Genomic DNA, 21,186 nt, shown 5'->3' on the forward strand with positions numbered 1-21,186 from the left:
TCATCAACCAGAGAAAACGATTTAACTACCATTGGAACTAATTTTTAGCATTGTTCGCGGAGAAAAGGCAAACCGATGAAACTCGTGTTGAAATACGACAGATAAACAACGGACACTTTCACTCGGCAGGACTTGTTTCGAGAGTATTGGTCGTGCCACAACTGTTCGGCGCATCACCTTTCAACAGACTGACCCCACCGCTATTGCTTCTTAAAATTTGTCGGTTCGCGCGGTGTATGATAGGCCACTATCTAGCATCCGGCGATTGGTTTTCTTATCTGATAAATTACAATCAGATAGCAGTACTAGAAGCCCAATGATAAAGCAATCAAAGTGTGATTACGGACATGACCATCATCATCTATCAACAATTAAAGATTATTAAAGTGAGAAAAATTCAAAAGTAAGTGAATGATGGCGTTTAGTGTTGAAAGTGGCATAACGATGCTAAGTTGCCGATGTGAAATCAATGGAAAAGAATACTGCTTTCCATCACTCTATAAAGAACCGGATAAAGTAACGATCGATCGATCTTCAACCAGCATGATCTACCATGACTTCGTAAAACTGGCCCTGGCCCTGGCGGTTTTGGCGCCCGTCCAATGTTGGAATGGCGAATCGATGCATTGTGACTGCAATCTCAACCAAATCTATCCTAAACAACAAAACGCCTACAGGATCTTCTCGCTGATGAGTGACGATGGCTTATAGTTTGTTTGTATGTTTGTATGTCCTTGAGAAGATGATAGAGTTTCGTAACGCTGTCCGTAACCGTCACCGTACGTAACCGTCACTAAAAAAAATGCATTTAGATTTGTTGTTTGGTTTTCGATCTTCTTTTTGATTGGAAGAAATTCGAATTAAAAGCGGAGGAGAGCATCTCAACTACAAGAATCCCGAATGCCCGCACACGACGTCGTACGATGGCAAATATTGAAGAATTACAGGGAGAAGAATGGCTCGTCCGTAGATTATCCGTCCTGCTGCACCGATTAATCGGTTTCACAGTGAAAAACGTCCGTTTAAACGTCTTCGAAGTGGCACATTAACTGGGACACGGGAGAGTCTTCCAGCGGCTTTGGTGTAGCGGTCTGTTCGTTCATTTGAGTAATGTCTAGACTTTGGTCTAATAATGTCGCGTTAGGCGCTCACCTGGACGACCCAGCTTCAAGACATGCGCTCGGGGTGCTGGATATCATGATATGGACACCTTTCCGAGGGATATCCTGGCGTGGCGCCATCGGAGAACGGTATCGTCCTGAAACCTTTTAACGAAAAAACTAAAATTTAAAAAAGCGCCGCCATCGAGCCTAGTTGCAGCAAACTGCTGAACTGAAAGAACTTAAACCACTCTCAGTTGCAGAAAAGAAAAATGCACGGCAAATTGTTCGGGCAAAAGTCAATGTACGCAGAAAGTAAACAAAACTTGGAAGAAATAGAGAACGTAGCCACGAAAACACAATCGTTTACAACGGTGATGTAACGATCATTTGGTCATTCAAGATTTGTCTGGGTTTCTGGTCATATCGTAATGAGAAGTCATCAGTAGTTGGACATTTCCAGTCAACCAATCAATCAACATGCTTTTTATTTTTAGTGTTTTGTTATCCTCAAACACTGCCCTGTATCTGATTATATGGTTTCGCACATACGAATAGAAATAATCTTGAATATTCTTGAGCTGCTTGGGTAAAGCATTCCTATTACGAGCGTTTTGGTCGGCCTGGCTATGCTACGCTGCTGCAAACAGTTTGGGAGTTTTCATTTATGTCCTAAATGGTTCAAGTTCTCGCAACAAAACACGATTGTTTTATATACATACCATGAGTCAGGCGTACCCTATTCATTGGATTCCTTGCTGGAGAACGACTATTTTGGTTTACATCCTTCCCTAAATAAGTGCGCTTCACCCAATTCAATATGTGCTCGCCACTGATCACTACAAGCTTTAAGTCAAACTTCAACGTAAATCATACATCGTATGGTAACTATTATAATCTAAAGTATAAGCTATCGGTCGGGTTTCTTATTTTGTGTACTTTTCATCTCTCAAGCACAAGACAAGTAATTGGTGTTTGCTTGGTTCATCTGCTGATTTTAGCTTCGCGTTGTGTGTGCTTTTTGCCAAATAATTTCAAAGCCACCGTTTTGATTCGCCATGTTTTGACTCTTGCCGCGAATGATTCATTTATTATATTTCACAACTTAGCTGTAAAGTTTTTCGTTTCATTTGCCATTGTTTGACTAGCTTTACACTATTTTATCTACAAGCCCTGAAAATTTTGTTGGGATGCAATCGTACTTTGTAAGAATGTTATTTCCATTTTGTATGTGGAATGATTGTTTTTTGTCGTCATTGTATTTCAGGTTTCACTATACGAAATTGCAATCACGAAGGAAAATTGGCACACGATTATGAGACAGACAGCGGGACAAATAATAACATCCAAATAAGGAGCAAAACATTCGAGATAGTTTAAAGGGCTTCGTTAGTTAAAGCTCCTATTTCAATAATACAAAACAATACAAGGGCAACAGAAGCAGAAAATGCAACAGTGGGTAGTTTGCATTTTTCATAACTTTCGTTTCCTTCCCTTAAGCCAAAAGTTATGTCTCAAAGCATACTATTCCAACTAATACTGTTTCAGCTTTCAAGAGTTCCTTTCTTAGGTTCCGAAATGCACAATCTCAAAACTAATGTAACGCGGTCTGTAAAAACTACATGTAAATCACCAAATAACCGTCTATTAATAGTCTCGATCAGGAAAGATTTTTTTTAATTTTTTGTGTAGAATAACCTGTCCTGTAATTAATGATTTGCCATTTTTCAAGATAAGTTGAGAAGCACACAGAGAAAAGACATCCGATGTCTTTTTCTAGTAAAACATAACCCTTTTATTTATCTGTAATCGTCCTCGTTTCGATTTTCTCTAAAACAATTCACACCAGGATTACGTTTTCGCAATGCTTACTTATAAATCAGTATATGCTACTAAGTTGTCATTATATGTATGTATCTTTACTTATATCCATACATACATTTTATATGTATCAAATAAATGGGCTATTGCTAGTGTTGTTATCATCTCATGCAGTTTCTTCTACTACTTCTCTCGGTTTCTGTTTTGTAGTTTTAACGCATTCGCATGCTTCATCGAGATCCAAAGCTCGGTTCATATCTAGTATAAACGGTTCATATCTAGGTTTAACAGGTTTTATATATCGTATATAATAATCTCCTTGTTCAACGTTGTTTCGCGAAAAAGTTCACATTAACAATTAGTTGCTAGTTGAATTTTCTTCCACGAAATACGTGCATGCACTTGTAAGTTAGAAGTTGTTTGATTGCGTCAACGTATTGAAATGAAGTAACAGTATACACCGTGGTGCACACATTTATTATCGAAAGACACTCTGGGCATGATAACAATGGAACATTTTAGTAACAATGATCTGTCAAAACAGATTTAGCAAAATATAAACTAATTCAATACACGTATTTTATATTTCCAAACATCATTCTAGTCTACGTGGATAAAAAAACAAGTAACCAAGTACATTTGGTTAAAAGTCTTGTTAGTTCGGCTCTAGTAACAATGCTCCAACTTGAGGAAAACTATCTGATATTTGGTTGTCTAAAGTTATACCCACCCAAATATGCTGTTTGAATCGAATCGAATTAATTCCAACACCCGGTATGATTGCTAACGCGCTAAACGAGCATATCAATATCAAAGGTTAAATAAAGTTGGAAATACAAGTCATTTTTACGCGGTCAACGACAAATTTCTGGGACTTAGTCGGGTAGTTGATTCTATCAAACAATGATCTAGTCAAACTTCATGTTTTATCGTGAATTGATTTGGATTGCTATCGATATTGATACATTTGTAGTTATTTTGTTCTATTTAGCTCCTACACGCACGCAACTCACGTGACGACGTATTGAACGATATTTGTTAAACATAAATTTAAAAACAACAGCGTGTAACATACGGAATCAACTCATAAGCTGCCGAACTGTGCTTTAAATAAGACAGTTCACTGGATAGAGCTACCTATTACCTGCCTTAATTTCCTTCCATCCAACCACCTTCCTACCATACGCAACTTTCAATGGGAAGCCAAGATTTCGGTTTCAGTTCTACTTACTACAATATTTTTAACATGACAATACTTTCACCTAAATAAAGTTCAACGAAACGATTTTCTGCTAAAGGTATAGGTTGAGGCATTTACTAGCAATAGGTGTAAACGTTTGACTGGATGAAAATTTGACGCTTTGGTGGAGAACGGTGGTACCGTAACGAGCTTCCGGAGTATAATGATCCCTTGTGCACAAAGTTAATTCATAGCTGACCGCTTAGACGAAAGCTTAGTAAAGCGTTGTTCGACACTTAGGATGCTGGCGAAGAAGTGTTGGTAATAGGTTGGAAGTAATGTATACCATTCGTCTGAAATTGTTATAAAAACCAAAATGAAAACTAAAATCGGATCGGATCCTTACACAAACTCTTCAACCAGTGTGGAACTTACCGCCATGTCATACTCGGTTATATAGGCCGGAATCTCTAACTGATCCTTCGCGATGGCAGAATATAAGTGCTCCACACCAGGAAGTGAATGAACTTTAGTTTTGATCGCTGGAGCCATAAACGTTGTGAACCACCAAGTCATCATTTTTGTCCAAAAGGTTGGATGCACGATATAGAACGCTTTTAAATTTTTCTTGTATCTAAAAACACACATTCAGTTTTCCAAATGAATTTCGGCATCTAATGGTACATTACCGAAAAATATGCATTTCGTGGCACTACTTACTTGTACGGCAGTATGCTATAGACATCCTTCAGCCATTGTAGAGAAGGGTAGTTGTTTGAACTGGTCAGAGTGTGGAAATAAGCGATCACGTAATCACCTTTGACGATTGGGTCCAGTAGGTATATCAGATAGAGCAAGGCCTATTGTTGAAATTAGTTTTGTTACACAATTGTTTAAGTTATAATATAATGCCATTGAATGCAACCTTCTCTAGATCGATGTTATGTGCAGGAAACCATTTGCCACAAAACACAACAACAGGTCGGCCAAGTCTATCAACGCCACTTTGATACAGACATCCAATGCCAGACACTTCCGATAGGTCTTCCGTTTTGGCTCGTCTTAGTAACCTCTCGTATCTAACAATTGAAAAAAGGGTGTAGAAACTCATTAATTTGAAAATCCAGCTCAAAGTAACACAATAACATCAATTAACCTAAATATGATTTCATTTTGACATTAAATAAATCATTTATTGGAAATGTATTTTCAATCAGCGTTCTGCAGGACGATTCTCAAATGTCCGTGTTGATGGTGATCATTCCGAACCAGAAAGTGATCATACCATGAACCGTAAAGGTTTATTACAATCATTGATTGGAATCATCTATGATCCAAAAAGGGCTCATTTTATGCTTCAATCAAAAAGCTACGCTGAGACATTTTTGAGTTTATGGACCTATTAATCCATATTCTACAATTAGAAAAGATTGAACTGAAGCATCCATATATCGCACTCGAATGTCACTTCATCAGCTTGGGTCGCTTCAGGCTTAAATGTAATTAAATTCCACCGTGTACGTCAAGCTGAAAAAATAGGATGGAAATATGCCATAAAAAGCAAAACCAGCAATCCGTCTCCAATGAGATCCCCACGTCACATCAAGGACGACCTTCGAACGTGGTCAAGGCTCGACGCTACAATTTTGGTTTTCGCCGTACCTTGCTTACACATTAAAAGATTGCACCCGCTGGCTTTTGTCTCAATAGCCATCAGAAACACATATTCATTGCATGAGAAACCTTGAAATTTGCCCTTGAATTTATGTCCACTCTAGGATAAAGGAAGAAATAATTAAGCGATACGTGCTTTTGTTGATAAAGGTTACTGAAGGAAAACGTGTTTGAGTCTCTAGTCTTGGCAGTGTTCACAATGTAATACTCTTTTATTACGTTCCATGCCCGTTTTATGCGAGAACAATTCGTCCATTCTTGCCATTAGGCTAACATTATTTAATGATGTTAAGATGACTATCAACATCAACCTGATCTCCTATATCCTCTGATACGTTTTCGAAAATTCTTTAGTATGTGAAGACATCTTCGCAAAACGTATTCCCAAACACAGCACACATTTCAATTGTGAGTTTCTATGGACAAAACATGGACCACACATACTCCAGCGAGTGAATCAGTAAAATATTTAGAAAGTCTATCATAATTTCGTTGATTATCACTTTGCTGCTAACACAACAATTATCATGTTGAGTCATGGACTTTGAAAAGGTGTGACACATAGCACTACACTACAAATCAAATACAAAATTATACACGGCACATTATCGTGATTTACTAATGATTGCCAAAAAACGTCCGATATCAGCGCAAATCAAACGAATAAAATTATTGCAAGTAATAAAACGATGTAATAAGCAATAGTAGTTTGATATTTAAAAAATCAAAATTTAAAATAACAAAATATCTTAAAATCAAGTCCACGAAAAGCAATTTAGCCAAAAACGCATTTCTCAAAATCATAGCCGCGAAAAGAAGCAGCTCTTTGAAATCGCTCTGTGGATTGGTACTAACAGGTTTTCCTTTTGCCATTCGCTATCGTCAAGCGACGAGTTGTAGTGCTTCATCAGCTCAACATACGTAAACGACCCGTCTAGAATTCGAGTCCGTTTGCCGACGTGTGTGGCTAGTACATGCCCAATCATCTCCGGACAATAGTTTTCTGTGGTCGTACTAGAAAAGAGAAAAAACCATCTCAGTACTGGATCGATTGACATAATACGCTTTTCGGTAAAGCTCGAATCCATTGGAATCGTGGTCTGAAAAGTATGAAAACTTGTTTTAAAAAACCAACAATCCAACCGGAGAACGTTATAAATGTTGTTACAGAATTCACTACAATTCAATACGTTCGTTCACCATCATTCTTGTACGCAATAAATTTGAAACACTTGAAGCGAACTTATAATTACTACGAAACAAGGCAAGTGTAGAAAAGATACAAAATGGCCACATCAATATCAAAAAAACATCTGCAATGCCGCCAATGGTACTATTAATATAACAAACATTTGAAACGAATGTTTTAAACAAAAGAAAAAAACTGAACACTAAAAAGGGTAGTTCAAATAACAATGCCTTATACAAAAAAAACAATAAAAGAATGCATAAAAAACAATAAGTACAGAATTGAATAATCGTTGTATGCCTGTCAAAGCTAACTTAAACATATTGACTATAAGGGAATTTTCATAATGTTATATGAAAGACTTGTTGCTCTGAGACGTCATATGTTGAAAATAACAGTTCATAAAAGTGATAATTTAACCAAACCACGAACCAAAACAAACTGGAGAATATGAATTACATCCTTCTATACGTTAATAAAAATAAAATTTTACCTGCCATAAACAAAAAATAACTACAACCTATAACACGATTAAGCTTGTAAGCAGTTGCTAAGGTGAAACATATAACACAAACAAGACAAGCAAAAACATAGAAAAGAGTGATTTTTGTACTCGAAGCCCAATCTTATCAGTTCTTTATTATCAGTATATTTATCAGGTTTTAATTTGTTCAAAGCTGGTTCATTGGTTATTCCATTCAAATATGCAAAATATGTTAAATTATTAAATTTTGGACAAGGTAAAACAAATTTACCGTAAAAACCAAAATTCCACATCCCTCTGATTCTGACTTAGATAAGAGATAAATTAAATTACGGGAAAGTTGGCTGCATTCTGTAACAATTCCCCGTAGAGAACATGTGCCATTCATTCAAAGCAGCCATTAAAAAATAACTCTAAGTCGTGCAAAGCAACACTATAGCACCTTCACAGTATCAAGTGAAATGTTATACTGTGACCTATCATTACGCAGTAGGAAACGCAATAAACTGTTACATCATGTAACTTGACCGCATGGTATAATCTGAACAAAGTGTTGAATGACAACTTATGAAAACGGTTCACAATACTTGTGAAAGCCGAATGGTTCCGTGATGCGATCCGAAAGGTGCCTATTGAAAGTGTAGATGAGGAATGAGGTGTACCTTCAAAACGCATAGTAAAATAGTTACGTGCTATTTAGTTAGAAAGTATGAGTTCGTGTGAAGCGTTAATTAGTTTTTTAGAAGGACGTTAAAAGTTTCTTTTTGTTTTCCATCATTACCTTCTAACACAAACTATGGCGTTTGGCATTTGCAAGCTACTGTGCTTACAGTGCTAGGTGTTTGCCAATTCACGGTGCATATCATATTACTTTTAGCATTTAGACAGCTTGAAGGGCACGTAGTTTGGAAGGTGTATGTTATTTGGAAAAATGCATGCAAGAAAATGATGTTTACAATGTATATGGATTTCTAAGTGCGCATTAGGTGCGTATAATGGAAAATGCATAATCTATTCTAAACTCGTTCAATCGATCGGATGCTTTTTTCAGCTCCACATGATCGCCTAAGCTATTTCCTAGTTAGAAAATAACCACAAATCCTTACAGCCTACCCTAACACTGGCATTTTCAATGTTTGGAGGTTTCAATTGCGCACAACCAGCTCTGTGCTTAGTTTATTTATAGCTATGGCATGATTCACATAAGCCCCACATAAGACCTTCATTCAATATTCGCCTTTTGAGCCGCGCATCATCTTGACCAGAGAGAATGTGATCTCAATTTGGGTATTCGTTTACATCCTTCTTCGTTGCTAACCCAAACCGACAGAGTTTACCCATTATTTATCGAGTATAACGGTGAATATCTCACCTTTCCTCCGGTGTTTCAATGTGTATCTGGTCCACCCGGATTTCGGGTGGAATGCTGATGGTCGCGTCGTTCAAATCGATCGATTCCATTGCAACCATTTGTGCCATGTTTGTGCAATACGGAGAGTATGATTCAGACACTAGCAACTCAAGTCTCTTTCTTCACGCTGGACACGTTTCACCTGGTATTGCTGTCCAACCACTTATATTATCCGATAATAATTTTACGCTTCGGTAATTTTTTAATGATTTTACACAAAGCGACGTAAAACCAGTGAATGCGAAGGTGATGCAACACAAATTAAGAATACAAATTGATTCGTCACCAATTACATAGCCAATTTACGGATGCCACTTTGATATTATGAATTTAATAGTAGCTTAATAATGTATGCATTAAACACTGTGCCAAGTTCGCTGAGTGCGCATCGAGAAAAAGTATTTTCAACACAAAATGATTGACACCGGCATTTCCATTGTGCGCGTTCACGATTTAAAACCAGAACTCACTTGATAATCGCCTCGCTCGACTAGCATTACGCATTACGCATATTCTCGATTCAATTCTGAATTGCCATGAACCAAATTGTTCCACAATGATAGATAGTAAGCACTAAAACTTTTTAGAACAATTTGATTTTTTTCCTTCTCTCACAAACAAGAAGTTCAGCTCAAGTGCATACACTGTTTTTGTTACTAAGTATTCTATTCATGGGTTCGGCGCAAACACCGGAAAATGCGATGGAAACCTTATTTTTCTCTCCCTAAAGCGGGGGTCCTGAAAGAGAATCACGACTCTGTACGACGACAATACACGAATTCTCTTCCCACTATCGAATGAGAAAAACACAGTGACGATTAAAGAGAGAAGTCTGATTGTTTAAAAATAGATTTTTCTTCTCATCACCAGGAAAATCACTACACTCGCTGCTCTACACGAAGAAGCAACGTAACAGCCGAATCGATGAAAGCTGCGAAAACGCACCAGCAGCAAGCGACAATGACGGTTTTGATCGAAAAATAATCACTTTAGCCAGCTAATATGAAATGGTAGAGTACGAGAAATTGTTCCGTTACTCCGGTGAACAAAACGAGCGGCCAAATTCGAACTGAAACCACTCAGATGTGATAATCGCGCACAAATCAAACTCAAAATTGATACTAGAGTCGGGCGCGCTAAAACAATTCCAACTGTTGAAACACCTAGTGCTGGTCGATGACTGAAGCACCAACGAAACGAAAGGAGAGCTGCCAGCCGTGAGCAGCACCGTTTCGAGTTTTATGGTGAATGGTTGTTGGTGAGCAAACTTTGCTCACCGAGCTGTTGATTTCACATCTCTCAACGCTCTTTTTCTCTGCTTCAACCAAAGGAAACTTCACTCCTAAGGAAAAATAAGAGAGCCAGAGAACACATTGTGTACAGAGAGCTTACATCAGAACTGTACGGATTTAAATTCAGTCAAATCGATCCTATCAAATTCCGTTACTTTTTTAGGCTTAAGTTAAAAGTTATAAGACTGTGTGTAACAAAATCTGATCAATAAATCCCTACTCTTCCCTATCATTATCACACGGCACAGACTCTCTAACTATTCGCTCTGAATCCCATAGCTACGCCCTATGAGCTACGCCAATCCTTCAATTACTTTAAGCTTTATCACATATTTTGATGAAAAAAATATTTGGGAATGAAATAATCATAATCAAAGCGTTAAAAATCATCTTGACAAAGGAGGAAATACTTTATGAGCCCTGCAACACTTAGAATAATTAAGAAAGGTATGATTTTCTTGTCCAAAAACAGTATGTTATCAGAGTAGAACAACAATGCAAATGTTAAACATCCTCATGCTTAAATATATCAAAAAATTCAAACGATTTTTTATGTGTGATACTACTATGATTTCAAACAGTTTATCAAAGTTAAACACATACACAAATATCAAGAAGCTAAATACTACATAGTAAATCAAAGGGAAATATAAAAAACGTGATTCCCAAAACTTATTTTAAAATAAGTAAAATTGTTACTGTAGTTGTGGCATTACTAACAAAACGGAAACCTAGAGAACAATTTTGAAAATACTCACTCGCAATCCACCAGTAAAGGTGAACTAAATATTGAAGACATAATTGCAAAAAAGATGTTTTTAATATTACATTAGTTTCCTTTTATATTTGATTGAGGCATGATTGACTGTGTGTGTGTTTTTATTTTTGATATCGAACAAAATAACTAAAGATTAATCAAGTTTCATAGTTCAAAGCTAGAAACTAATGTTTAGAATGTGCCAGAAGAAAGTAGAAAAAAGCTAAAGCCGTACCTGAATGCTAACGGGAGCAACATTATATTTCAAACATACGTGCTCCTTTATGAAAGTAACCGTCGGAAAGTAAGATACAAGAAGAATGACGCAGATTTTATGGTTACGATCTAAGAGCAACTGCAGAGCGATTACCGTCATAATGCAGATGGATGAAAATGATATGACTGCGCTATGGTTAAATGTAAATTGAACGTGCGCCGCATGACTTTACGTACTTTGTTCGAAATTTAAAAAAAAGTTTATCCCAACAGTTTATCTTTATGTATTGACACAACAACCAAGGTTTCTTTAAATTCTCCGAGCATTTTTGGAGGCGCAAATCGCAAACGTGATGTTATCTTATTTGATTTTCTCGAGATAGACAGAGACAGATTTTTGAGATTTTAACAGAGATAATTTACAAAGATATCCCACCAACAACCTAGACAAAAGAATTTACAATTTTGCCACCCGTTTGAGCATTCATTTAACGTGATTCCAGAGAGCCACGCAACGAATATATCATTACTATAATAAAGTTGAACGTGTATCATAAATGGAAGACTTCGAAAACATATCTGATCCTGTTGCAAAGGATTCAAACGAGATAAAACCGCATTTTGCTACGCATTACATGTTCATTTGAACAAATCAACTGTTTGTTACACCACCAGTATAGATCAAACATCGAAATATTCATGGCATAAATTATTTACAGTTTTACAGAACTTGCAGAATAAATGCATAACTGCTTTGTTCGAAGAATCCAGCAAGTTTCAGTTTTTTTATCAATAAAAGAAAATGTTCAATAATAATAATAACAGTGTAGTACGATAATTGGAAAACCAAAAACTGCAACTTTTCGATACGATAACTTAATACATAATAATATAATAAAATTATAATCACTCACGAAACTTTCACGCCACTGACAATGCGAAACAATGCATTATGACAGTGAAATAAAACTTAAGTAAATTGCAAGTTAAAGTTAAGTTGTAGATAGAATGGATATAGAAAAACATGCAAGAAGAGCTATTGACAGGTAAATATACACAGTTTTAGACATAGACATAAACGAAGTATAAAGCACAAAATGTAATATACAATGTCAACTTCAAATCTTATTGGCTTAAATAGCTCAAATATCGCATCTGCAACGATTATTCAGATGCACTACGGAACACGTCAGTTCATGTTCTGAGTGCATTAACTTGTTATGTTAAGATGGTAAGTTGTATGTAGTACGGTTAGGCACAGATAGAAAGAATAATAAATTACTTTATTCTTCTTCTTCTTTGGCACTACAACCGCTGTGCGGTCTTGGCCTGCACCAGAGACAATGTTAATGTCAATTATCCCTGGTGCTATCTATCCGTAACAGTTCGTTTTTACGGGCGGGGTTGTTGGTCCCGCGCCAACCCCCCTTCTGTCAGCGCCGGTATCGGGAATCGAAACCATGGCCGGTTGAGCGACAACCGATCCCGGGATTCGAACCCTGGCCAGCTGCGCTGACAGCGAAGAGCGTTACCGACTACTCTATCAGCGGGGGTACTTACTTTACTTTACTTTACTTTACTTTACTTAATTACTTTATTACATTGCACAAAAAAATACCTAGCAAGATGCTCGAAAATTTCGTCAGTTAAGCTTTTGAAGACACATTCACAATGTTATCCATTCGTACTTGGAACGAATGTTGCATTATACGAACGTGCCTAATACTTCACAAACAACATTTTAAAAGCTCGTGACACGCTGCGAAAGCACAACAAATAGAATGATAGTGTCGCGTACGTTTAAGCGAACCTACGAAGCGATATGAGCACATCGACTAAAGGTATAAGCTTTTAGATGTACTAAAGCTTAACTTTATCAAAAGCGGCTCCCGAGCCTTTTCTTACAGTACTCATGCATGCAAAAGCTTTAAAATTGAATTCGCTTATCAAGAAACCCCAGCAATTGCGACACGAAGTAACAATACTTTATGGTGGAAAAAGTTTTGTGTTATGTATATGATGAACAATAAATCACAGAATTTACTCTGAAAATACACTAGCACTATTATATTTCTCTTTTCAGATTTCACTTACCTTTCTTGATGTTCTATTCCTTCAAGACCATCATCAAGCACACTTTCATACACCATACGAGGTCGATCACCAAGTAAGCGTTGTCTATCCAAGTCTCCCTGGAAAAAATGTAGTAAAAAAAATAAAACCAATAATAAATACCATTCAATATAAACAATAAATACTACAAACTACCATTTACAATCAAAATGCCACAATGTGTCGTGGTTACAGATCTAGTATGAATGAAATATGATTTCCTGGAACAACCCACACAGTCCCGCAGCCTTCGTTTTGCTTAACCTTCACGCTTTCTCTATTTGTGTTATCATTTCGCATAATATTCATTCAAAGTTGCTAATAAATGAAAAATATAATGGGCTGGAGTACCTGCTCCATTAATTCCAGTGTATATAATAAAATCAGTATATAAGAAAGCAAACCTCCGTATGAATGTTTGCAGCGTAACATTAGCCACAGAATACTTCCTCGCTGACGGCTGAGGATACAGCACAGAAAGGAAAAATATAACATTGAATGGACATAGAACAAATTCTCTCCAAGCACTCAGATAAATAAGCCGACCTGATGAACTTTTATAAATTATTCGTGGCAACAAACAAATGTAAGACAAATGGCCAATATAAGATGTCAAGATGTAACTCACTGAGCTCACAGCTTCTTTAAACATATAAGAAAGTTACTTGACTTAAAATACAAAGTTCTCTTTTGTTAATGCTTAACGCTATGAAGTAGTTAAATTCTACTACATTGAAAGGAATTTCAAGTTTTCCAATGGAACAAAAGCTCTAGATAAAATGCAACAAAACGTCAAAGGTAAAGAAAAAGTCGCCATGCGTTATAAATCAACTTTGTTGGTCAACACTTGCAATCTAAGGCCTTATTACTTTATCTCACTTGGCACATCACAGTGACACTCAGCAAGATTTTTCTTGTATGTCACCACTGTATCCTGTTGTATTCGCATTTACATTTTCATTTTTTGCTTTTTCTACGTTCGACATAGCACAGTGATGTTAAAACATGCACACACATGCACACATGGTACGTATTTTGGCACAAATGATGATCGTAAACTACTCATTGACACGATACAGGTTGGACAGTTTACAGGAATTGGGGATGTCATCAGGGTTTTGGTGTGAAGAGGTCACGTAGTCAATACGTTTACCGCTAGAAAGCCTAGGACGCCTGAATGATAGGCACATTTGCCTAGACCACCACCGTAAACCAATGTTAGGGATTATCAAAGCAAAGCTAAAATTCATTTAAAAACCCTGCGTTGTTGAATGATGCATAATGCGTTAAATGAGTGAAATGCGTTTATTTTTAAATGTAGTACACCTCACCTGCATTTGTGTAAAAGAGTGCGCTGTACCGGTTAGTTGAGCTGCCAGACTCAGGTTGATATTACTATACTCCACGTCAGAACCCATTTCCAAGTCGTGTGGGCTGGTATCAGAGTCGTCATCAGCTGTAAAGAAATAGAATGTTTTTAATGGCCGTTCGTAATATGAATAACACAATATTCAAAAAGTTTGGTTTACAGGAAAATTCAAATGAGTTGTTTATCATCTTTCTAATGAGCACGCTTTGTCTCACACCACTATTAATTACAACTTCAGTCCACACTATAATTTGCTGTAAAAACTTGATAAAATTCACGCATAAACCGCGCACTACCGCAGCAAACTAGTGCAAGCAGCAACTGATCAGGAGTCTGCGATAACAGCATACACGGCCTCGAAAACAACGCCGGAAGGGGCTATCTAACAAGAGTAGCTGCGGCATTCATCCGATATGCTTGCAAGAGAACGATGAGCGCAGTCCGCTACTAGACAGTAAACTGTTGGTCTATCGCATGTGCTGAGAGATCAAAGCATCTCAAGGGAGAATGTAAGAGAGTTGAAAAAACGAACTCCCGAACCTTCAATTTTAAACAAGTACGTATCTCAGTGCAAGATATCTGAAGAAAGCTTGTCCAATTTGAAGAAATTATTTGAACGTATAGTATAAAGTTTTTTTGTTTGACTGAACGCAGTGATGTTACTGATATCGAGTACGAAGGATTTAAACCTACAATTTTCTTAAACTTCCTACACGTAATTCAAGCATCAATTCCATGTGACCCATGTGAACAAAGTTAAACATTCAAGCTAGCAAAATTGCCTAACTTAAGGCGCGTTCATAAGTGTTACCAACATCACACCATAACCATAAGATCATAACAACGAATTAAACAGTCAAAAAGCAAAAAAAGATGTCCTAAGAATTTTTATTTATGCTGTTACTTTAGGCATTTAGCCCCATTTACTTACCTTCTATCATGACGAAATGCTGAGGATTATGAATGATTCTGATTTGACGATCAGTTAGCTGCTGTCGTTCACCATACAGGTCGCCGATATCTTTCGGCAATTGCAACAGGGCACTTTCCTCTTCAAGTCGATCGCGTGGAAAATAAAGCGGCGCTACTATTTCGTAGATACTCCGTTCATTTGATTCAAGGCAAAATATCACAATTTCGGCGCGGTATTGCTCCAAAAATCGGCGAATTGTTCCTGTCGGATGGAAACGTTTCCCGCTTTAACAAATGAAACCCAATCCGTTAACACAATTATACGTACGCAATGCTATATGGGCAGAAGTTGCAGGTGGAAAATTTCTCTGTACCGAACTAATATCACATAACGCAACCGTTCCAAATCCTAGCTCTCTTGCTTTATACAACACGTTCCTAAAACCACGAGTAAAATTAATAATTGATATTTTGTGAATTATCCTTGAATCAAGTTATGCACGAAAAACTCTTACCGATAACAAGTATGAAGTATAGCTTCCGACGCTGTCTTGTGTTTTTCACTGTAAATAGGGCTGACGGTGTGTATTACGTACTTAGAAGGTAAGAAAAATCCAGGGGTCACAAAAACTTCACCAGTTTTGCATTCTGTTCCAAAGAAATGATAAAAAAACAACTGTATTTACATGTTTTCAATTACTTGTCCCTAATCAACGTATATGTTTGCAAATTTAAAATTCGGTCTGAAAGTAATTCAAATGGCTTTATTCGATTTTTTAACCAAATCTACTTTACCTCTCGAGAGTACCAGTTCTATTAGGTGTGTGAATTAAGAATGAATGATTTTGAGTTTACTTCTTCCAGAATTCAATTAAGTACACTGAGAGACATGGAATGGCGTTTATTACCACTTTTATTACCAAAAATTAATTTTACGCGAAACGAAATTGGTGCGATTGGTTAGGCTAGTTATTATGTTATTAGTTATTACGAAAATATCTTTCTGACTTTCTGGAGAAACCTTTAACAGTCGACGATGAATTAAACGGTGCGGAAGTAACTAACGCCAAAAAGAGAAGGAATCCAAATATTAAAATATGTCTGATTGCTTTGTTTTTTTAAAATTCAGATCCATCCTGACAGATATTAAATTTGTATTTTTGTGAAACATAAAAATATTTAACTACTGTTCAAACCCCAATTATTGAATATACATACGGTTTACGTCGTGAATGAAAGTAGAAGCTGTGCCAGCCCGACCAAAACTCTTTTTTGAAGTTTGATTTTTTTCAGTTAGCGTCTTGTCAGTGCTATTTGTGATTGCATCTACCTTCAGTTGAGAAATATCGCCTTCCCTAAAAGAATGGAAAACATTATCTGATGTTGTACAATAAAAATATAACAATCATAATAAAAATTATATTATAAAATTATAATAAATCCCTTGTTTATGAAACAATGTCGATTCGCTTGTTTGACGTACTATTTTTTAGTTTTTGTCCTTATATAATTCAAAGTCAAAAAGTGACGTAAACATTAAGTCATGCAAATCAGTATTCAACTAATGGTACCATTACACTCTGACCGAAGAGCCGTGCCAAAGCTGGTGATTGAAAATTCTACTAAAACGATTCACCATGTTGAAATTATTGATACCAGCAAAGTATAAAAATCAATACCTGTCATGTTTGCTCGAAACAAGTCTTTTTTAGTTTCCCTGCAATACAGTTCTTGATGGCCTCGAAACAAATGATCCTGAAAGCTTGGCGACCTTTCATTCGAAGCGGTATAGAGATTGTTTTTGAGTCACTGTCAAAGCTAAATTCTGATGTCAGTAAAAAAGGTTTAAAGCACTTTTAGTGACGAGTCTATCAGTTTACAGCAATACATCGGAACATTCAAGCAGTGCCTTGTTTGCCGCCCAACAACAATGACAAGGCTGAATGCACTTAGGACTAGAAAAAAAACCATAACCGTAAATCGATATTTGCAAGGGCCTCCCACTCACCAAATTACGAAACGATTGTTGATCTGACCATCGCACGGGAACGGACTGGTTGGGTGCTTTGCAACGTCGGGGTTCGCTGAAAATTGGCTGTAATCCGTCGGTTGACTGTCCTTATGATGCTCACTCCAACGCGTCAGACTACCAAGAGTAACGAATTGTTGCTGATACTGGCGTTGTTCTTTCTGCTGACGTTGCTGCAGTTTGTCTAACGCGAACTGCGGACAGGAAACGCGGTCGGTAACGAAAAGGATTAGAAAAAGGCAGACAAAACAAATGCGATAATTATGAAAGAATCCTTAGAAATACGCTTTCTTTTTTCAACAAGATTTGTGTTGGCTTTAGAAGGAGACCACATGTTTCAAAAGTGAGACAAGGAAGAAACGCTTCGAAACGCCTTCTTGTGGTGGCTCCGGAAACCGTGAAAAAAAGGCAACTGAACAAAAGAATTAGGCAAATTTTATATTTACTTGCGTGGGTTGCTTCGCGATTCTTCTTAGTGCCGTCTCAATATTTTCATTGTAGATGTCAGGCACTAGTCTCATCGCTCTGCGTTGCAAATGTAACATCGATAGTGGCATACCGTTCATACCGCCGATTCATGTATCAATCGAATGATTTTATGAAATGAAAAATGAAAGAGAATCATTCATACATTCTTACACTCGGAAAGCGGTTTTACTTAAGATTTTGCAGCATTTACTGAGCCCTTTTGTTGGGTGTTACTCGCCCGAGAGGAAATTTGCGAATGAATCCTCCACAATGGCAGTAAAAATTAAATGAAACTTTGACACAGTAAGACAACCTGAAGTTAACTGGAACAGTTGCTATTTCTTGCTCTTAAGCTAAACTGGCTTGTCTTTCAAAGTGTTGGTGTGCAACAACCCGCAGCTGGTGTGGTTAAAAGCCCACAGGTGGTGCTGTTTTAACTTGCCACGAGGATGTGGGACACATTATATTATTAAATATTCATCGAGCGAAACATTCGCGCCTGCTGGCAAGTGGCTGGTGCTGTCAAGCTAACCCAGGTATCTGTGCGTGCATGTGGGATTGCTGCTTATATGCTGTGTCGATGAGTAGTTTCTGTGCAATGTAAGCATGCTTCTTTGTGAATCTTGAACGTAACAACGATTTCAGCAGTGCTTTAACGTGGGCGTGTAGTTGCTTCTCGATTCGAACGGTTGCAATCGAATAGGTCGTCATCCGCGAAACCGGTCTTGCGGTTTGCAAAGCTTGTGTTTGACCTATCCGATGCGGTTTCAACGGTTCGGAGGTTTTGGGGATGTACTCTTGAATTCACCTAAGCACTCATACATGGCTTTGCGTCAATGTTCTGCTAGAAGTTCAGTGGTAATGTATTAGGTGACGCAAATAATGTTCTATCATACCAATCAACGATTTTGGTTTGCTGACGTATAAGAAATTGACACCTGTTCGTCTTTTAGCCGACACATTTTTGTTGTAATAAATTAACTATTCTGTATAAGCTTGTACCGGCAAGTTACATTTTTTAAGTCTCCGAAGTGCACGATACTAAGAAGTTACTCAACGTGCTCGGGCTGTTGCAACTATAATCTATCTCATATTACATATCTTGTAATGCTGTAACAAGTAAAACATGTGTATATACATACATACCATATGTAGTATGCTAGATACTAGGTTCGCCGTTCATTACTTTACAGTTATTTATCAAAATAAAAATGTGGACATTCTAAACACCATAACGATAAGCCTTTGTTGAATTCTAACATTAAGTACTGAATAATGAACAGTGCATATTCTCCTTAATTTTCACCGTAGTAGGTTGGTAACCGTGGTTTTCTGAAGCCAATGGTCCCCATGATTTTACGCGGCATTGCGGGGCCAAGAACCTAACGTCCCTTAAAAAGTGCTGTATCCGATAGGAACAGCTTTATTTTCGTGTCATGCAGCACATTCAATCTCCTGCGATCGTTTTAATGATGTTTGACAAATAGTCTCCCGCATGAAGTAAGCGAGTATGTCCCATATTTGGCCATCAATAGAATGAAACAATTGTGCTTCTACAATAGGTGCGTCACTATTGTCTATTTAATGAGCGTCACACACATTTTTTTTATGCCGCCAGTTTCACAATCTTTGCGCTCACCATGTATGTTTAAAACCCTTCAGTTCACACCACAGTTGCTAAAAACACAAATCGAGTTGAAACCCATGTACGATGAACATTACTTGTTGAGTAAGCAGGTCATACTATTACTCATGTGTCACACACTGCGATTTATCAACATTTGAGTAGTGTTATCAGCGATGTCTATCACACCGTGGTAAAGTCCTACCTGATTGAATCTTCATTCCACACCGTTGAAGGTGAGTAATTTGGCACTTGCAAACCGTATTCAAACAGCTAATCAGGCAGGTTAATATATCGAATATGCCGACACAAGCTCTAGAGCTCTAGAGTAATTCTTTTCTATTATCTCCTACTCACGTGTAGCACCAGTCACAAAACTACACAATGACGATGGAGTAATCCGCCAAAAGCAATCAAGAGCAAAAGGTGGAATTACCACGGAATTGTAGAGTCGGCGAACTCAGACCCGTAACCCCGCAAACGTTAAACTTGCCTCGGCGCACGAGTTCACCACCACTATTCGCTTCTCTTCGACGATGTACTACTACTACTACGCCAGCGAAAAGCGATTACCGTATGTTTCCGTGTATAACGCGCACTTTTTCACCAATTTTTTGAGCTCTAAAATCTGGGTGCGCGTTATACAAGGGGAGTACAAATTTTGTCTCCACTAAACTTACAAATGAGCCCTTTTAAGTACATATTTTATGGTATTATTGAATAAGTTATTAAATGATACATTTGTTAGGAATATAATTATCCATACAATATCGTTTTTAAGTCATGGCAGGGAGTTAAAACAGAAGTTGTTGTGTAATCATTTTAAAAATGTGGCATCACCAACGCTAGGGATGGATCTGAAGATATCGCAATTTATGAGGGCTCTTCAGAGAGTGACAATGAGGAGTACATTGAAGAGCAATTAGAAAATATCAATTTGTCAGACAGCAGTGAATCTGAGTTTGAAGATTATTACGAAATATAAACTACTAGTATGTCTTTTGCAATGTATACGCATTTTATTTTTAGTCCACTTTAGAAAATTTAGAATAATACGAGGTGCGTTCAAAAAGTTCTGACAATTTTGTATTTACTCGAGTTACAAATGTTCGATTTTCAAATTTATTTTTTTCGGTGTTAGGTTGCTATTTATGTCACTCACTTATGGTGAAACTTTCGGCCATTTTGAGTAATTAGTAAATTTTTAACAGCTGTTTTACTGTGCGCGTGTCTTGGCCCATCGGCGATTTTTGTTTATTCCGAAAAATTGATGGCAAAGAATTTGTATCAAATTTTGTGTAAAAAACGAAATTAAAAGCTCGGACGAAATTTAAATGTTGACTGTAGCTTATGGTTATTAAGATCAAAAGCAGCGCTTAGGGGCTAGAAGATGTGGACGTCGAAAAACCATGTTTGGTCGAATGTAAACAGTTTAGCTAACAGTTTTCTTCGATTGCAGGGTCGTGGTGCATCGTGAGTTGTTGCCAAAAGATAGAACAGTCATTAACGAATATTTCCTGATAGTTATGCACAATTTGCTCGAAGCAA

General features: G+C 37.3%; 1 protein-coding gene across 2 annotated transcripts; it reads right to left on the reverse strand.

The window, feature by feature from the left end:
- Positions 1 to 1,573: 1,573 nt before the first annotated feature.
- LOC131206311 (protein GDAP2 homolog) lies at positions 1,574 to 19,983 on the reverse strand. 2 transcript variants are annotated; one of them, XM_058198826.1, is made up of 13 exons: positions 19,844 to 19,983; positions 17,993 to 18,071; positions 17,526 to 17,740; positions 16,736 to 16,872; positions 16,033 to 16,165; positions 15,846 to 15,955; positions 15,537 to 15,779; positions 14,568 to 14,692; positions 13,219 to 13,316; positions 5,027 to 5,180; positions 4,822 to 4,961; positions 4,537 to 4,735; positions 1,574 to 4,454 (listed from the first exon to the last, which is right to left on the reverse strand). In XM_058198826.1, exons 2-13 carry the CDS (start codon positions 18,065 to 18,067, stop codon positions 4,398 to 4,400), a joined length of 1,686 nt encoding a protein of 561 aa, XP_058054809.1. In that variant the 5' UTR covers positions 18,068 to 18,071; positions 19,844 to 19,983; the 3' UTR covers positions 1,574 to 4,397. The 2 variants fall into 2 exon arrangements, with proteins under 2 accessions (XP_058054809.1, XP_058054810.1); XM_058198827.1 differs by lacking the exons at positions 15,537 to 15,779; positions 15,846 to 15,955; positions 16,033 to 16,165; ... (2 more) ...; positions 17,993 to 18,071; positions 19,844 to 19,983 and adding an exon at positions 14,766 to 14,923.
- Positions 19,984 to 21,186: the final 1,203 nt, after the last annotated feature.

The sequence above is a fragment of the Anopheles bellator genome, chromosome 1 (genome assembly GCF_943735745.2).
Source record: "Anopheles bellator chromosome 1, idAnoBellAS_SP24_06.2, whole genome shotgun sequence".
Lineage (NCBI taxonomy): Eukaryota > Metazoa > Arthropoda > Insecta > Diptera > Culicidae > Anopheles > Anopheles bellator.

Bases quoted from the DNA above. Each gene is read 5' to 3' on its own strand.
- LOC131206311 (XM_058198826.1), bottom strand. From the start codon at position 18,067: ATGAGACTAGTGCCTGACATCTACAATGAAAATATTGAGACGGCACTA. The intron at 17,741-17,992 runs GTAAATATAAAA...TCCTGTCCGCAG, and splicing joins TCGCGAAGCAACCCACGCAA to TTCGCGTTAGACAAACTGCA. The intron at 16,166-16,735 runs GTATGTATATTC...TCTTTGGAACAG, and splicing joins TTTCATTCACGACGTAAACC to AATGCAAAACTGGTGAAGTT.